General features: G+C 50.1%; 2 protein-coding genes across 2 annotated transcripts; both read left to right on the top strand.

Moving 5' to 3' along the window:
* Nucleotides 1–53: 53 nt before the first annotated feature.
* Nucleotides 54–2262, top strand: F5B22DRAFT_601141 (kinase-like domain-containing protein). The gene is made up of 4 exons (XM_047974586.1): nt 54–418; nt 471–507; nt 630–1305; nt 1371–2262. The coding sequence occupies exons 2-4, from the start codon at nt 471–473 to the stop codon at nt 1627–1629; spliced, it is 972 nt and encodes a 323-aa protein (XP_047832047.1). The 5' UTR covers nt 54–418; the 3' UTR covers nt 1630–2262.
* A 9753-nt stretch (nt 2263–12015) lies between these two features.
* Nucleotides 12016–13812, top strand: F5B22DRAFT_84780 (uncharacterized protein). The gene has a single exon (XM_047980622.1). It carries the CDS (start codon nt 12328–12330, stop codon nt 13495–13497), a length of 1170 nt encoding a protein of 389 aa, XP_047832046.1. The 5' UTR covers nt 12016–12327; the 3' UTR covers nt 13498–13812.

Genomic DNA, 13812 nt, shown 5'->3' with positions numbered 1-13812 from the left:
CTGCAGGTGTAGGTTGACAGCCCGTGTTGATTTACTCGATTCACGCGTCAACTGTTTACTACCCAAAAAAACAAAGACGAATTACTACCTGGACAACCATATATTGATCAATTTGTCACCCAGGCGCTTAGGCAATGTGCGAGGTCCTGTCCCGAGTCTGAAACAGGTCTATCACGATAATCTTTCCCCCAATCTCTCAATTGGCGTTTTCGTGAAGCCTGTAGTCGCACCGCTTCGTTTATTGTTGTACCCATAGTCAAACAAAATCCTTGGCCCTCGCTCTGACCACCAGGGGTCAAGAACCACCCCGCCAAACGCCAACGATCCGACCGACCACCGATACCAAGAACATTCAACCACGGATCTTCAAGTGACCTGTCAAATTCTACCATAGAAGTTTGGCGATCACAGTCAGTCAGTTAGTAGCAGTTTCAACATAACCTCTACGAAACGCTAAAGAGCAAGGCAAGATGGAGAACTATCAGAAGCTGGAGAAGATCGGTGAAGGTACAAAACACCTACCTAGTCCTGCTTTATGCGGCCCATCATGCATGCGACGGTTTGAATATCGCATTCACCAAACGCTTGCCCCATCTGGTCATTCTCGCTAAGCAGATGCCTGTGTCTAGGTACCTACGGTGTTGTTTACAAGGCCAGAGATCTCCAGAACAGCGGCCGTATTGTGGCCCTCAAGAAGATTCGCCTCGAGGCTGAAGATGAAGGAGTCCCTAGCACCGCCATCCGCGAGATCTCCCTCCTCAAAGAAATGCGCGACCCCAACATCGTCCGGCTCTTCAACATCGTGCACGCCGACGGCCATAAGCTATACCTCGTGTTTGAGTTTCTCGATCTGGATCTGAAGAAGTACATGGAGGCGCTACCCGTCAGTGATGGCGGCCGCGGCAAGGCACTGCCGGAGGGTACTGGCGTCGAACTGGGACGCCTGGGCTTGGGCGATATGATGGTCAAGAAGTTCATGAGTCAACTGTGCGAAGGCGTTCGCTACTGCCATAGTCACCGAGTTCTTCATCGCGATCTCAAGCCCCAGAATCTGCTCATCGATCGGGATGGCAACCTCAAGCTGGCTGATTTTGGCTTGGCCCGCGCTTTCGGTGTCCCGCTCCGAACTTATACCCATGAAGTCGTGACGCTTTGGTACCGTGCCCCGGAAATTCTCCTCGGTGGTCGGCAATACTCGACCGGTGTGGATATGTGGTCAGTGGGTTGCATCTTTGCTGAGATGTGCACCCGGAAGCCTCTCTTCCCAGGTGATTCTGAGATCGATCAAATATTCAAGACATTCCGGTGAGTGATCTCTCTACCTTGTGTCGTAGAAATGTTTCACAGAACTAATATCTTTCGCGATTTAGTCTCTTGGGAACCCCCACAGAATATGTTTGGCCTGGTGTCACTTCGTACCCCGACTTTAAAGCCTCATTCCCCAAGTGGATTCGCGATACGTCGCAGCCATTGTGCTCAAATCTTGATGATCAAGGTCTAGACCTGCTTGAAGCCATGCTTGTCTACGACCCAGCCGGCCGCATATCAGCGAAGCAGGCTTGTGTCCACCCTTACTTCCGCGACTTCGCCAAACCTCAGAGCAACTATAGTTCCACTGGTTATGCCTAGATGGCACAAGTGGTTACTCATTAGATACGCATCGAGGCTATGTGGAAGTATGTGGAAGAGCCTGCCAACGCTAAGTACTTTACTTTGGCTATCTGAATATTGCTATTTGTGGCCTGGCCGCCGGACTCCGATATTCCCTACGCTTCATTGGCTGCTTGAGCGTTCCTATAGCATGCTTTGCTTGCGATTGCGCCTCGCATATACACATGATATGAGCGGTTCGTTCATGGAATTTGAGCCCAGTTTATAGGTATTGAAAGGGATATGAGCAATAGACTGGAACTCGTGGGCTGAGCTGGCTTTTCCGAGGGCATAGACGAGGCAGGATTCCTGCTTCGCGGAAGGGTTGGCAGCCTCGGGTTTGATGATATGATGATAACGCTTATGCGGTTAGAGTAGTGGTAATTCTGTTTGTGTATAGTTTTTTTTTCTTCTTCTTTCCCTTTGCCGGACAAGTTGATTATGTGGATTGCGCCGCGAGACGTACCAAGATACCAAGATACCAATTCAGGCTCTTTGCCTTGCAATCAATACTGAAACTAAAGGGTCAATTATACCTGTACCGCCTACTTTATTGCCGTGTATCACAGATATTGATATGTGTGAACCCGAATCTCCAAACCGGAATCCATGAATGCCTGGGAAGATCGCGGGTACGCGGTGCCATAATTGTGCAATCTTCTTGCATCATATCCTACCTGGGGTGTTCGCGAAAACTCGGCGCGTTACACAATACGAAACATATTGCCGTCGAAATAAGACTTTTCGCTTTCCGTAGCATTTGCGGCCGGTACTTTGTAGTAGGATTTTTTTTTTTTTTTTTTTTGCGACCGTCCATTTTACGGATACCTACCTACCTACCTACCTACTCGATCATTTATTCAGCCAGGCCTTTATTAAGCCATGTACATACATACATACATACATACATACATACAGACCTACAAAATGCTACCTAGGGTAAAGGAAATACTACGGTCGGTCGGTTGGTACGGTAGGGTAGCTTGCATGACGCCGCCACAGACGGCTTGCTCGGCGATGTTCTCTTCCACGTTTTGGATAAACGCCGTTCGAGAGTTTCTCCCTTTTCTAAATCCGTCCGACCCGTCATCATGAGAAAAAAAGTAAACAAAGTGGAAGAACCAGTTAGCCGCGCGGAGCTCGGCAGAGCTGTCTGTGCCTCGCGGTGAGAAATCCTAATACTTACTTCAGGCCCCATATGGTCTGTAAGTAGTGTAGGTGGTTCAGATGATTTAACCGCCGAGGCATATCGGAAGTGAAAAGGTAGGTAGCGCGCGCGGCTATCACACATATGGCTCTACATATGATGTTGTCGGTGCGCCGCATACCTACCTAATCCATCTATCCATCTATCTAACCTTAGCATACCACGGCACAGCGGTGTAACTACATATGTATGTATCTACATGCCATGTACGGAAACTTTCATGTACGCTGTGACGCCGCTTGGACGTGGGGGACTAACTACACATACCTACATATCTAGGGTCTGGAAGGTAGGGATTGTAGCAAATAGGCGCGGCCTGGGGCGGGCGGGATCGACGTGTGATTGGCCTTAGAGCCGCAGATCTAAATCGGAAACGGGGCCAATCTTCAAAAACAGCGTCTAAACAGACATGCGGCTTCTCATTGGCGAGCGAGCAAGCAAGCCAAACCCGTTTATGTAAGCCGCAGATTTGTTTTGTTGGAGGACGCACGAACGGCGACCAGGCCAGGCCATGTTTACTTAGGCGCGCAATGTTGGGTTGGTTCCGCATACCTACCTAGGAATCCTGGGGGATTTCGCTCGGAAGCAACCGAGGGCTGAACAATTACGGTTATGTGATTATTTTGTGACGTGGTATTGGATCCAATGGCTCAGGTATGTAAGTACCTAGGTACCCTTACCTGCGCTACCCACACCAGTGTAAAAGGATGGAGGCGAGAAGAAGAATTAAACGAAGCGGAGAGATTGCAAGCGCGGGTTCCTCCTGGCGCTTCCAGAAATTACAAGCACTACAATAATACCTTAGGTATGTATGCACTACCAGTATGTTCTACTACTACTACTACTACTACTACTACTACTATGACTACTAAGTAGGTATGTAGGTATGTAGGTATGAGAGAGGGCGCGCGCGCACGCACGCATTGTGCAGCACGCAAGCACACAGACACCTGAAACGAACCTATCTGTTCTCGCCTCTGTCTCCTTGTTGCTCGGCATCCGGGATAAGAATAATTGAAAAAACGTGTCTCTAATGAAATCGTGCCATACGTGCATACATACATACAAATTACATGCATCTAAGATTTCACAATAAGGTTAGGTACTCTATCCTAGGTCTGGTATGGGAGATTAAACGAATGTGTTGTTGCTGTTGTCGCGCATTCTGGAGATTGGACAAGACAAAGGCCGCATGTTTGAACGGGCTTTATTTGCTTTTGGCCCCCATCACATTATTTTGAGGTAACTCGAGAAGATTTTGTTGTTGATTTGAATTATGCCCGTCTGTTGTGTCTCCCTGGATGCATGGCGCGCGCCGTACTACGTACAGCGACAGCGATTATAGTCGCAGGATGCGATCGTGGCGTATTACAGCCATTCGGCAACGCGGTCGCCCGGGGCCGGGGGTTTGTTCACTAATCGAGCTGCCATACTGAGGATTTTCCGTCTTAGATTGTTAGTTTTCCCTCCTGTTTGTCCTGGCGCATGCGGCATAGTTTTAGAATCTATGCGGGGGGCAGAGGATTCTGCTGTTGTGGTACCGTGTGACACCGGATGGTTATGATGGCGGCCGCGGATGCTGCGAGCGATCAGTGGATTGTTACAATCGGCTGTTTCTTCCTATGTAACTAGTTGCATCCAAAGGCTGGCTCATCGCGGTCTGCTAAAAGGACAGCCTGGCGAACAACTCTTCGTGAAGCATTGTGATAGTCGCTATACATGTCCCGAAATAGCTTCCTTGGGCAGAGTCGAATCTGCTGTAAACCTGATATGCTGTTGCCTTAAGATGAATGTCGTATTGTTTACAAGGCATGCTTATGGTTACTGGAGGCCACCTTCGGCGATTCGCGAGACATGCATATCCTCTCCGGCCGAGTGCATTGCAACAATCATTTCGCCAGCGGGGTTTGCTTTGCCAATCACGAGGCACATAACCAGTGTACTTCAACCCCCCCTCGGTGCATAGAGTCCTTGTGAGGCGTGCTGTTGGGCACCTCTTGATTATTTTTGTATCTCTCCTATGTTCCTGAATGGCTCGATGCTGCTGCTGCTGCTGCTGGCTGTGTGCCTCAGGGGCAGACACAGGCAAGATTATCCGAAAAGCCAATTAATAGGAGCAATACGTAGAGGGGTCATGTCAGAATTTAGTAGATGCTCGGAAAAACTGCAGATGGCGGATTCGCTGTGCTGCAGGCCTGGCCTATCATCGATTCTGGGATGGTTGTGACTACATATGCGCGTTCTTGATTAAGGCAGGTTGACAACTCGACAAGCCGGCCACACCGCAAGGCAGAGCTTGGGCGATCTTTCATACAACACCGCAGTTCTGGCCATAGGTATAATGTTCTACGAGGTGCTACATCTTTCTGATGGCCTCAACAGCCAAGATGCTAACTTAGGCGTAGGATTAACGGGTGTGCCGGTCCCTAGTGGCTCGCTGGAGCGAAGTAGTGTAGTAAGATGCGCCAGTACGGTGTGAATGGGTTCATTCACTCTGGTCCCGTTCAGAGCTCCTTAAAACCTGTTTAGGGCCGGCAAGGCCTCCGGGGCCCTCGGCATATTGGCACATGAGGTTACTTCGTTGAAGATTTTTGGCCACGGCGGGTTGAGTTGTGCAAATACCTACCAAAATGGATGATCCAAGTGTTCAAAATTGGCAGAGCCATGTTGCACTCTGGCAAATTTGCATCATCGGTGACCATCAAAGTGCGACACGCATTCAAGCGGGTTCGTATCCGCACCTCGGAGGGTCAGCAGAGTCCGGTTCTGTGGGAAACGGGACCTCGGAGTGGCCAGCGCGGGGTTTGAGTGAGACATGTGTGGTGATATCGAAGTTGCTAAGCCACGCAGTCAACTGCCAAGATAGCGAAGGCGAGTGAAGCTACAGGCTCTGAGGGCTTTTGAGGATTTTGTTGAGAAGCTCCTGTGGCTGAGATGTAACCACACTCTGCCACACTAACCTAAGAGGTTCAACTAGATCTGGCGAGATGTGGCTTTCAGCACCTTCGAATGGGCGGGGAGAGTCAAGCCACACCCAACCCAAGTCCCACTTACCGAGATTCTCTAACCGGCAGCCGAGGCCTTGTGATCATCGGTCTTGGCGTCGATGGCAATCCGCCGGTGGCCTCTCCCATTGGCCTTGTTGACACCCATGATCAACCCTAGGATGTTTATTCTCGCGGCCGGAAGCGGTCATTTGATGGGCGTAAACATCCAGATCGGTACCCAGATCAATGCGCATACCACGTTATGACTCACTCAAATAATCAAGGTGTTTTATTGCGGTGTGTTGTCAACCGCTGATTGATATGTGTTCATCGTCCACGAGGTCTAGTCGATCTAGCAAATTCTTTGCCAACTGGGCATCAAAGAAGGTTACTGTCGCATTCGTATGATACCTAGCCCGCTAGCCTTAATATAAGAGTCCAGTCCAATCATGTAAAAATAACGTGGTTGAAGAGGTAGGTTGGCATTGCACATCCACAGCATCTAACCAGCTCTAGCCACACCAAGACACTGACTCTGGGATTTCCCCTCCCTTACCGGAAGTACAAGTGCGCAGTACATGTACTATGTAGTCATGGATGGATTAAGGGTCTTGCATACTATCATGTATGTACTCACATATCCAAATACCTACTACGCATCTACCCAACGCTAACCAGGTACCTCCTGCCTAGTACTTTATGAGTATGGCGAGCATGGCAAGGGAAACTACTGCAAGGAAACTACCTAGGTAGTCTCTAGATTCCTGGTAGTATTCGATCATGCAAGTTCATTGGATCTCGCCAGACTCTGGGCATAGTCTGAGAGCGTTTTGTTTCAGGATACCCCGGCACCAATGACGGCAGTCACTGCTGAACTGGTTCGGGGTATCCCCGACACAGGACCGTGCTAAGCGTCACCGCTTCGGGTAGGATGTTGATTTGTACGTTTCTCTATGTCTGGGTCGAAAGTTCGACCTAGATGGCATGCATGATTATGCAGACGTGAGAACCTCAAAGGAGTCATACACATACTACGTATGCACATCTAGAAGGAGCCGGGACAGCGGTGTAGAATTGGTAGGACTTGTCTTCCCTTTGCCTGTATCTCTTACCAACATTAGTGGGATCGAACAATAATGCGCGACGGCGTTAGCTGGGTCCTCGATGCCGTATGGCGGCACAGTGAATAACCGCTTTCCGCTTCTGTAGAATGCGCATGAATAATTGTAAGGTGTTGTTAACAGCAACTGCCAATTAGGATTCTGTGATTTGTTATGTGTACTTGGATGACTCCAGCCTCCCCAACTTCTCTTGGCCGAGACAAATTGGTCGAGGCCAAGAAACCAGCCCCAGGGCGCCGCGTAAACAAGAACTAGCAGGCATCAGTATTTTGAAGTATTATGAATTGCGAACTACAGTAGATCTCTCCCCCGCGTCTTCTCGCGCCACATCGTGCCTCTGCCTGGCGTGAAAATGACGATGGGTGGCTGTGACATTCAGCAGGTCAAGCATTAGGAGCGAGGTTAAGCTTGATACATCTACGCAAGCTCCTCCACAAAATAACGGGGTTCCCAGCAATTCCAAGCCGGTCGCACAGCTCTGTCCCACTGGGGTGGCGATGGTCTACATTCCAACCATTTCTTCGTGCGATGGAACTCGCGGACAGATCATCGCTAACAATACGGTCTGTTGAATTACTGTTGCCGGTCATCGTTGGACAGAGCAGAGACAAAGAGCACCGAATCCAGGAGGTAGCTAATGAAGATAGGCAGGAGATGGGCAAACCCGAATCATCGGGGAAATTCTGAAACGCCTGCTTTTGCTATGTAAGACCTGGACTCCAGATTCTGTCCAGATTAGGCAATACGCTGACTCTTGTTTTCCAACAACAGTACTGTCGGTAGGTCGCCAAGGCCTGAATAGATAGCGTATGCTCCCCAGTACCCATTGCGATCATACGTAGATTATGTGTACCGCTCTTTTGCCATCGTACTTAGCGACTTACTATGAGATATTTGTGTCTTATTCCACCCTTGGATCTGCCGTACGTAGGAACTGAGTAGTGATCGGAGACCGGACGTGGAGAACAATATTGATAAGGGGCAGCGCTATGCGGCCATTAGAAGATGCTACGCCTTGGAACAGACTCGGGTCTGCTCGGGCGAATACCTTGGAACAAGCAAGTGGTGAAGAGAGTTATGGTTACATGGGGAAAGTCATTGTCTCTCCTACCTCAAGCAGACTCAAGCTTCGGTGATATTATTTAATAATTTAATATAACGTAACATTACAACTAAGCTCAAACAACCTAACAATCTATAGTAGTATATATCGTGAAGACGTTATGTGCCGCTCGCCTACATTGATAAGGATAACCTTTAAAAAATTAAGAGCCCCCAAATCTGGTTCGTATTATAATGTATACGCCTGCTTGAAACAACGGGATGGTTCAAGCTGGCGCATATTGAGCAGGTCATTACGACGACGATGGGGGACACCGAGAAACGAACGAGCGTTTCGTTTCAACAATACTCACTATCGGACGACAATCCCTGATTCACGTACTTACTACACAGGCGGTAAGAGTAGGGATGGTGTATGATACTTGGCACGGAAGACCAGAGGCCGGAGACCCAATAGAATGTAACCCTATAAGGACTCCGGCGGCCCCTCGAATATCTCCGTGGAATTCACGAGTGCTTTATTTTATAATTATCTGCTCTGGCAGACACTTTTGGTATTTTAAGACCGGGAATTCATGCATTTTCAATCCTATTGTCAACATTCATGCAGGGTCGATTGACGGGGAGCTGGAGGAGGATATAAATGGTAAGATAGAGCTACCGTTCTACCCGGTGGCTCTACACCTATGCCCAGCAGCTAGGTAGTTGAAAATTGAAGTCAGTTAGGTAGGTATCAACAAAGAACAGGTCCCGACGGGCCGGCCGCCGTCGCGATTCCGTCCGATATCTCGATCATGTCCTAGGCCGACTCGGAGGGTGAATACATACTTAGTATACAGACTCTGGACAAATATGCGCTTATCATGTGGTCGCGATAAATGCGGCCAGCTAAACAATCCAATTCGACGGCTTTGGATCCTTATGCTAGATAGCTGCTGAGTTGTTTTCGCAGTGAATTGGGAGGTTCTGGTGTTGGCATGTGGTGATTGGACGGCTTGCCATGTTAAGCCAGCCACCGAATTTAGAGCTTCCAACTAACACTGACAAAATGTGCAGCATTTGGCTGAAATAGTAATGTCGCAGCAAACGTGCATCGTTAGCAGCGGCTCGAGGGAAGTGAAATAAGACTCATTCATAGGACTGGGCAGAGGACTGGGCCATGTCAACTGGCAGCTGTAGGAAATTCCCAAGCGATACGGTAGGTACATACATGGTCACTTACAGATAGTGCATTCACTTAGGTAGCTAACCGTGGTAGCGGTGGATGAGTTGGGCGTCTGGCGCCCAGTAATCCAGTAATCCAGTTGGGTAGTGGGCTGAGGATCCACTACCTGGCGCGCCCATCAGCGCCCATCACAACTAAAAGAGAAATCTGATAGGCGTCTGTCTGTCTGTCCACTGCACACTGCACTCTCAGGTAGGGCAAGTATGTAAGTACCGGTACTGTAGGTACCTAGGCACTGTCCTGATACTAGAACGAGGACATGCAGCAGCACGCTGCAGCAACAAGCAGAGCTTGGCTGTCGCTCAACGACCAGTGCCCAGGACAGTCCAGGACAGCCCAGGACCCCCCTCGTCGCTCGCTTGTTTCATGTCTTGACGACTCAGGACCACTTGCGCTCTCCAATGACTGGCCGGCGTTTGTCGTCTTCCCGCCAGCACGCAGCGCGTGTGTCCTTGTCTGTCCTGAGCAGACAAGGACGGACGAGGACGGACATGGGCACACATGGGCACACATGGGCCTCTCATCACCGCGCGGCCATTCACGGCCACTCGTTTGCCTCGCACGCTGCTATTTTGGGGGGACTACTACGATGACCAGGCCGCCTCATGGTTTGAGGAACCGCGGTGTGCAAACCGCCGTGGTAATTTGTGGTGGTCTGCTGCCCAGAACCGCAGGGATCGAATAGATCGTTGATTCATGTTGACATAGTCGACACCATAGTCTGCTACCTGTACCTGTGTAGTCGTCCAGGGAAGTGTGCGCAGGTATAATAGATATACGGAATCCAGGAGTCAATGTGTCTGAATCCCCCAGTTCCCTTCATCTATATACCTCCCATCACCATCACCACCATCATCATCTCATCCCTTCGTCGCCTTAGACACACAGACAGACAGCCTTCCGGTCGGGAATGAGAACTTGTGTCTTTTCGATTCTATTGTCCAAGGGAAGCCCAAATAGATCCTGTACAGGTCTTGTCTAATTAGCCATTGCGACTTGACCCCACCACCGACGTCCACGACGGGTAATACGAGGTTCACGACAGCAACGATTTTCATTATCCATTCTGCTTTTAGTAGTTCGATAGACTCTGGCTAGTCTACGATTTGGTCAATATTCCTTCAATACTGCAACAAACCCCCAAACACGCCCTCGAGCACTCTAATACTTGCACATACCTTATCAAAATCCCTTCTCGAGTCTTTTAATTTGTTATCAAGTTTCACCCGCCGCCGCCGCCGCCGCTTTGGAAGGACTCCAGAGGATTCTATATCAGGTCGCACATCCCAGCAGGTTCTTGGGTCATTAATACACTCCACCAACACGCAGCGACAGACAGCACACAAGACACAACACACCTCGGTCACACTGGTTACACCGCTCGCCTCGGCACCTCATTGGAACACTCTGGTTGCAAGTCCTTTCCTACGTGCTCGTGTGACGCAGTCTTCGAGCATCATCTCGCCAAATCCTGTGATCCTCACCTTCCCTGGTCGCATTTGAAATATAATCTAGACCCCGGATCACCGTGCCTCCAGAACCCCAGGAGACCTTCAAATACCCAGCGCCAACCGCAATCGTCAATCCTTTCGGCACATATACGCACACTTTCGCCTGGTCGACTTCACACACTCTCTTTCCGTTTACAGATCACCACCCCACCATCCCACTAACACGGGGTAACATCTAGAGTGACAAGTAGAGCCAAGCTGACCCAGCTGACTTATGCGCACCCACGGCTGCATTATAACTGATACTACTTTGGCATTGTCTTCGGCTTTATTTATCAGGCACAGATCCTGAGGTTTCTTGACCGCATCCAGTCCGTAGTATTGTCCAAAACAGGCACCGTTCTTTTATTTCGCTGAGCACCGACGCCGGCGTGAAAAGTAGCCAAACCAAGGGCAAACGAATGAAAAGACGTTGACCAAGGCCTCGAGTCCAGCCAGCTCATTATCTCACTCGCCATCTCGGATCTTTCGCGACTATTGTCCAGTCGCGAGTCAGTCAATTTTTTTCTTCTCTGCTACGGAGAGAGCGAGAGGCACGAATTGTCATCTCTATCCATTCAGCTGCAGCAAACCGCACTACTCACCTGCACTACGCCGAGTCTCCGACCTCCATCCAACCTTTCTCCTACGCGTGACAGGTGTCAACGACTATTTGCCTGCCTTAGCACGAAGCATTGGCAACAAGCTGCACAACCAAGCAAACCAAGCAGGGCAAACGGAGCACCATTTCCCATCACCAAGGCCCCCAACCCCTGCATTCCCTTGGCAAAGGTACGTACAACGCTACAGGCATCGGGTACCCGGGTACATACCTAGGTAGTACTTTGGTACTTTGATCCCAACCGACCGCTGGTGGCTGGACCCGCTCTCGCCCTCCTCCCCTCCTCCTCCTCCTACTCTCTCCTCTTCTTTTGCTGACCGTCCTTTTAAGCCAGCCCATTAGCCACCTTGGAGAAACAAGACCAGTTTAACCCTGCATCGCCGTCGATTCCAGCCCAGCCCAGGCACTTCGTGTCAGCCGTCCGACCCAACGCCCGCGCCGATCACGAACCCCTTGTTCCCACCAGCCCTCTTGTCGTGTACACCAGTACATCGTACCCACACACACTAACTCACTCATCCTGGTCCATCGCCAAAGCGAAAGGGAGCTGGCTCAGCCTCGACTATATCACGTCACGTACTTACGCACCCTGTTTAGTATTTGTTTATTATACATACTGCTGGTACCTCTTCACTCTTGACTGCGCCTGCCGAGTCTCTAGGTATTTAGGTATTTGATTCTTAGAAAGGGAGTTTGCCTCGGGGTACATCTCGTTGCTTATTATTCCTCTCTACTTATCTACACCAACACTCACTACACTGGTACTCACTCACTTATACATACATACATCCTCTCTCTACGTTCATATATACCAGAGTCCCCTCCCACCATCATCGACCTCTACCCCGGACTCTTGACTTCTTAGTCTATCAAGCACTAAGGAGCTTATTCATCAACAACATCGTGGTGTTCGACTCGAGGTTCTTGTCACATCCACGCACTCACTCCCACATATTCCATAACATGTCTTCGAGGTCGATATTAGGTATGGACGAGCTCAATGCCGCCGCCTTGGATCACTTCATCCGCCTCCCAGTCAGTCATGCCATGATTTATCATTTGGCAGACGCCGCATCAAAAGTTATTCAATGCGATCCAACTATGATGCCCCCGCCACCTCAGCATGAGACGAAGTATCCCACGCCGCCCAGGACACCGTCGCCTAAGGCGATTCGATGCGATGACAGTGGTCTTCCGTCTTTGGAAGAGTTCATCACACAATTGGTTGTGTCATCAAACGTGCAGGTCTCTACTCTGATGTCGACTTTAGTCTACCTGACCAGGCTCAAGTCCCGCCTCCAGCCCATGGCCAAGGGTTTGCGATGCACGACCCACCGCATCTTCCTAGCTGCACTAATCCTTTCTGCCAAGTACCTGAATGACAGTTCCCCCAAGAACAAACACTGGGCCAATTACAGCCACATTCAGTGTGATGGCTACAGCTTCGGTTTTAGCCGCACTGAAGTGAACCTGATGGAGAAGCAGTTGTTGTTCCTATTGGACTGGGACCTGAGGATCACCGAGGAGGATCTCTACCGCGAACTTGATGTATTCCTGGCGCCGATTCGTGATGACTTTGAGGCGAGGTATATCCGACGCATGCAACGCAGGAAGCAGAGGCAGGAGGAGGCACGCGCCTGGGCTGAGGCTGCTGCGCTCCCCACGCCCCCGACGTCTCGCGGCAGTTCACGATCGCGGTCACGGCAGCGATTGGCGTCGCCACCTAAAGACACGACTATCCGCATGGTGCACGACAACGTGTCGGAGTCCACGCCACCTCCCGAACTGGCCTACAGCTACAGCTCGTCTGGTAGCAGCTCGGGCAGTTCATATGCCTCTTCTCTCTCTTCCCGTCAGCACTCGAGGTCTTCAACCCCTCTTTCGGACCTTGAGACAGACCCCTACGTTGCGTACATGGATGGTTCTCTCCACGAGTCTCCGATTGAGATTGTACTCGACATGCCGGAGCCGGCTATGGTACCGATGCATAAGGCCGCCTACCGCAGGAAACAGCTACTACCCTATGAGATTAGCGCCGATGAACTTCGCGAGCTGCAGGACGGCACTGCGAACGCCAAGCGGGCACGAACTAATCGTGGAATGTGGCATCGTATGTTTGGGGCTCAGGCATAAATGCATCTAACTACTTCCACGCCTTCTTTTCCTTTTGTCTTCGGAAGCATTGGGCCGGATATACGTGACACGAGACGACCTTTCTCAGCATTTTTCAGTGGCATATAACGGCGTCTTTTATCGGCATTGCTCAGCATCACTAGCAAGGAGTTTTGGTGAGGGGATTCAGGCGAATTCAATCAATATTCAGATTGATGCATGGAGCCCCTTATGATTTATTCAAAAAGTCTGATTTATTCTACAATGATGTTGATACTGGGGATGACTTTGCTTTCTGCTATGGGTTTTTTTGCGAGGCGTGAACGGGTCTCAGGG

Source organism: Xylaria bambusicola (genome assembly GCF_022495145.1).
Source record: "Xylaria bambusicola strain CBS 139988 unplaced genomic scaffold F5B22scaffold_14, whole genome shotgun sequence".
Classification (NCBI taxonomy): Eukaryota; Fungi; Ascomycota; class Sordariomycetes; order Xylariales; family Xylariaceae; genus Xylaria; species Xylaria bambusicola.
Note: the sequence above shows the minus strand (reverse complement) of the source record. Positions and strands in the feature narration are given on the sequence as shown.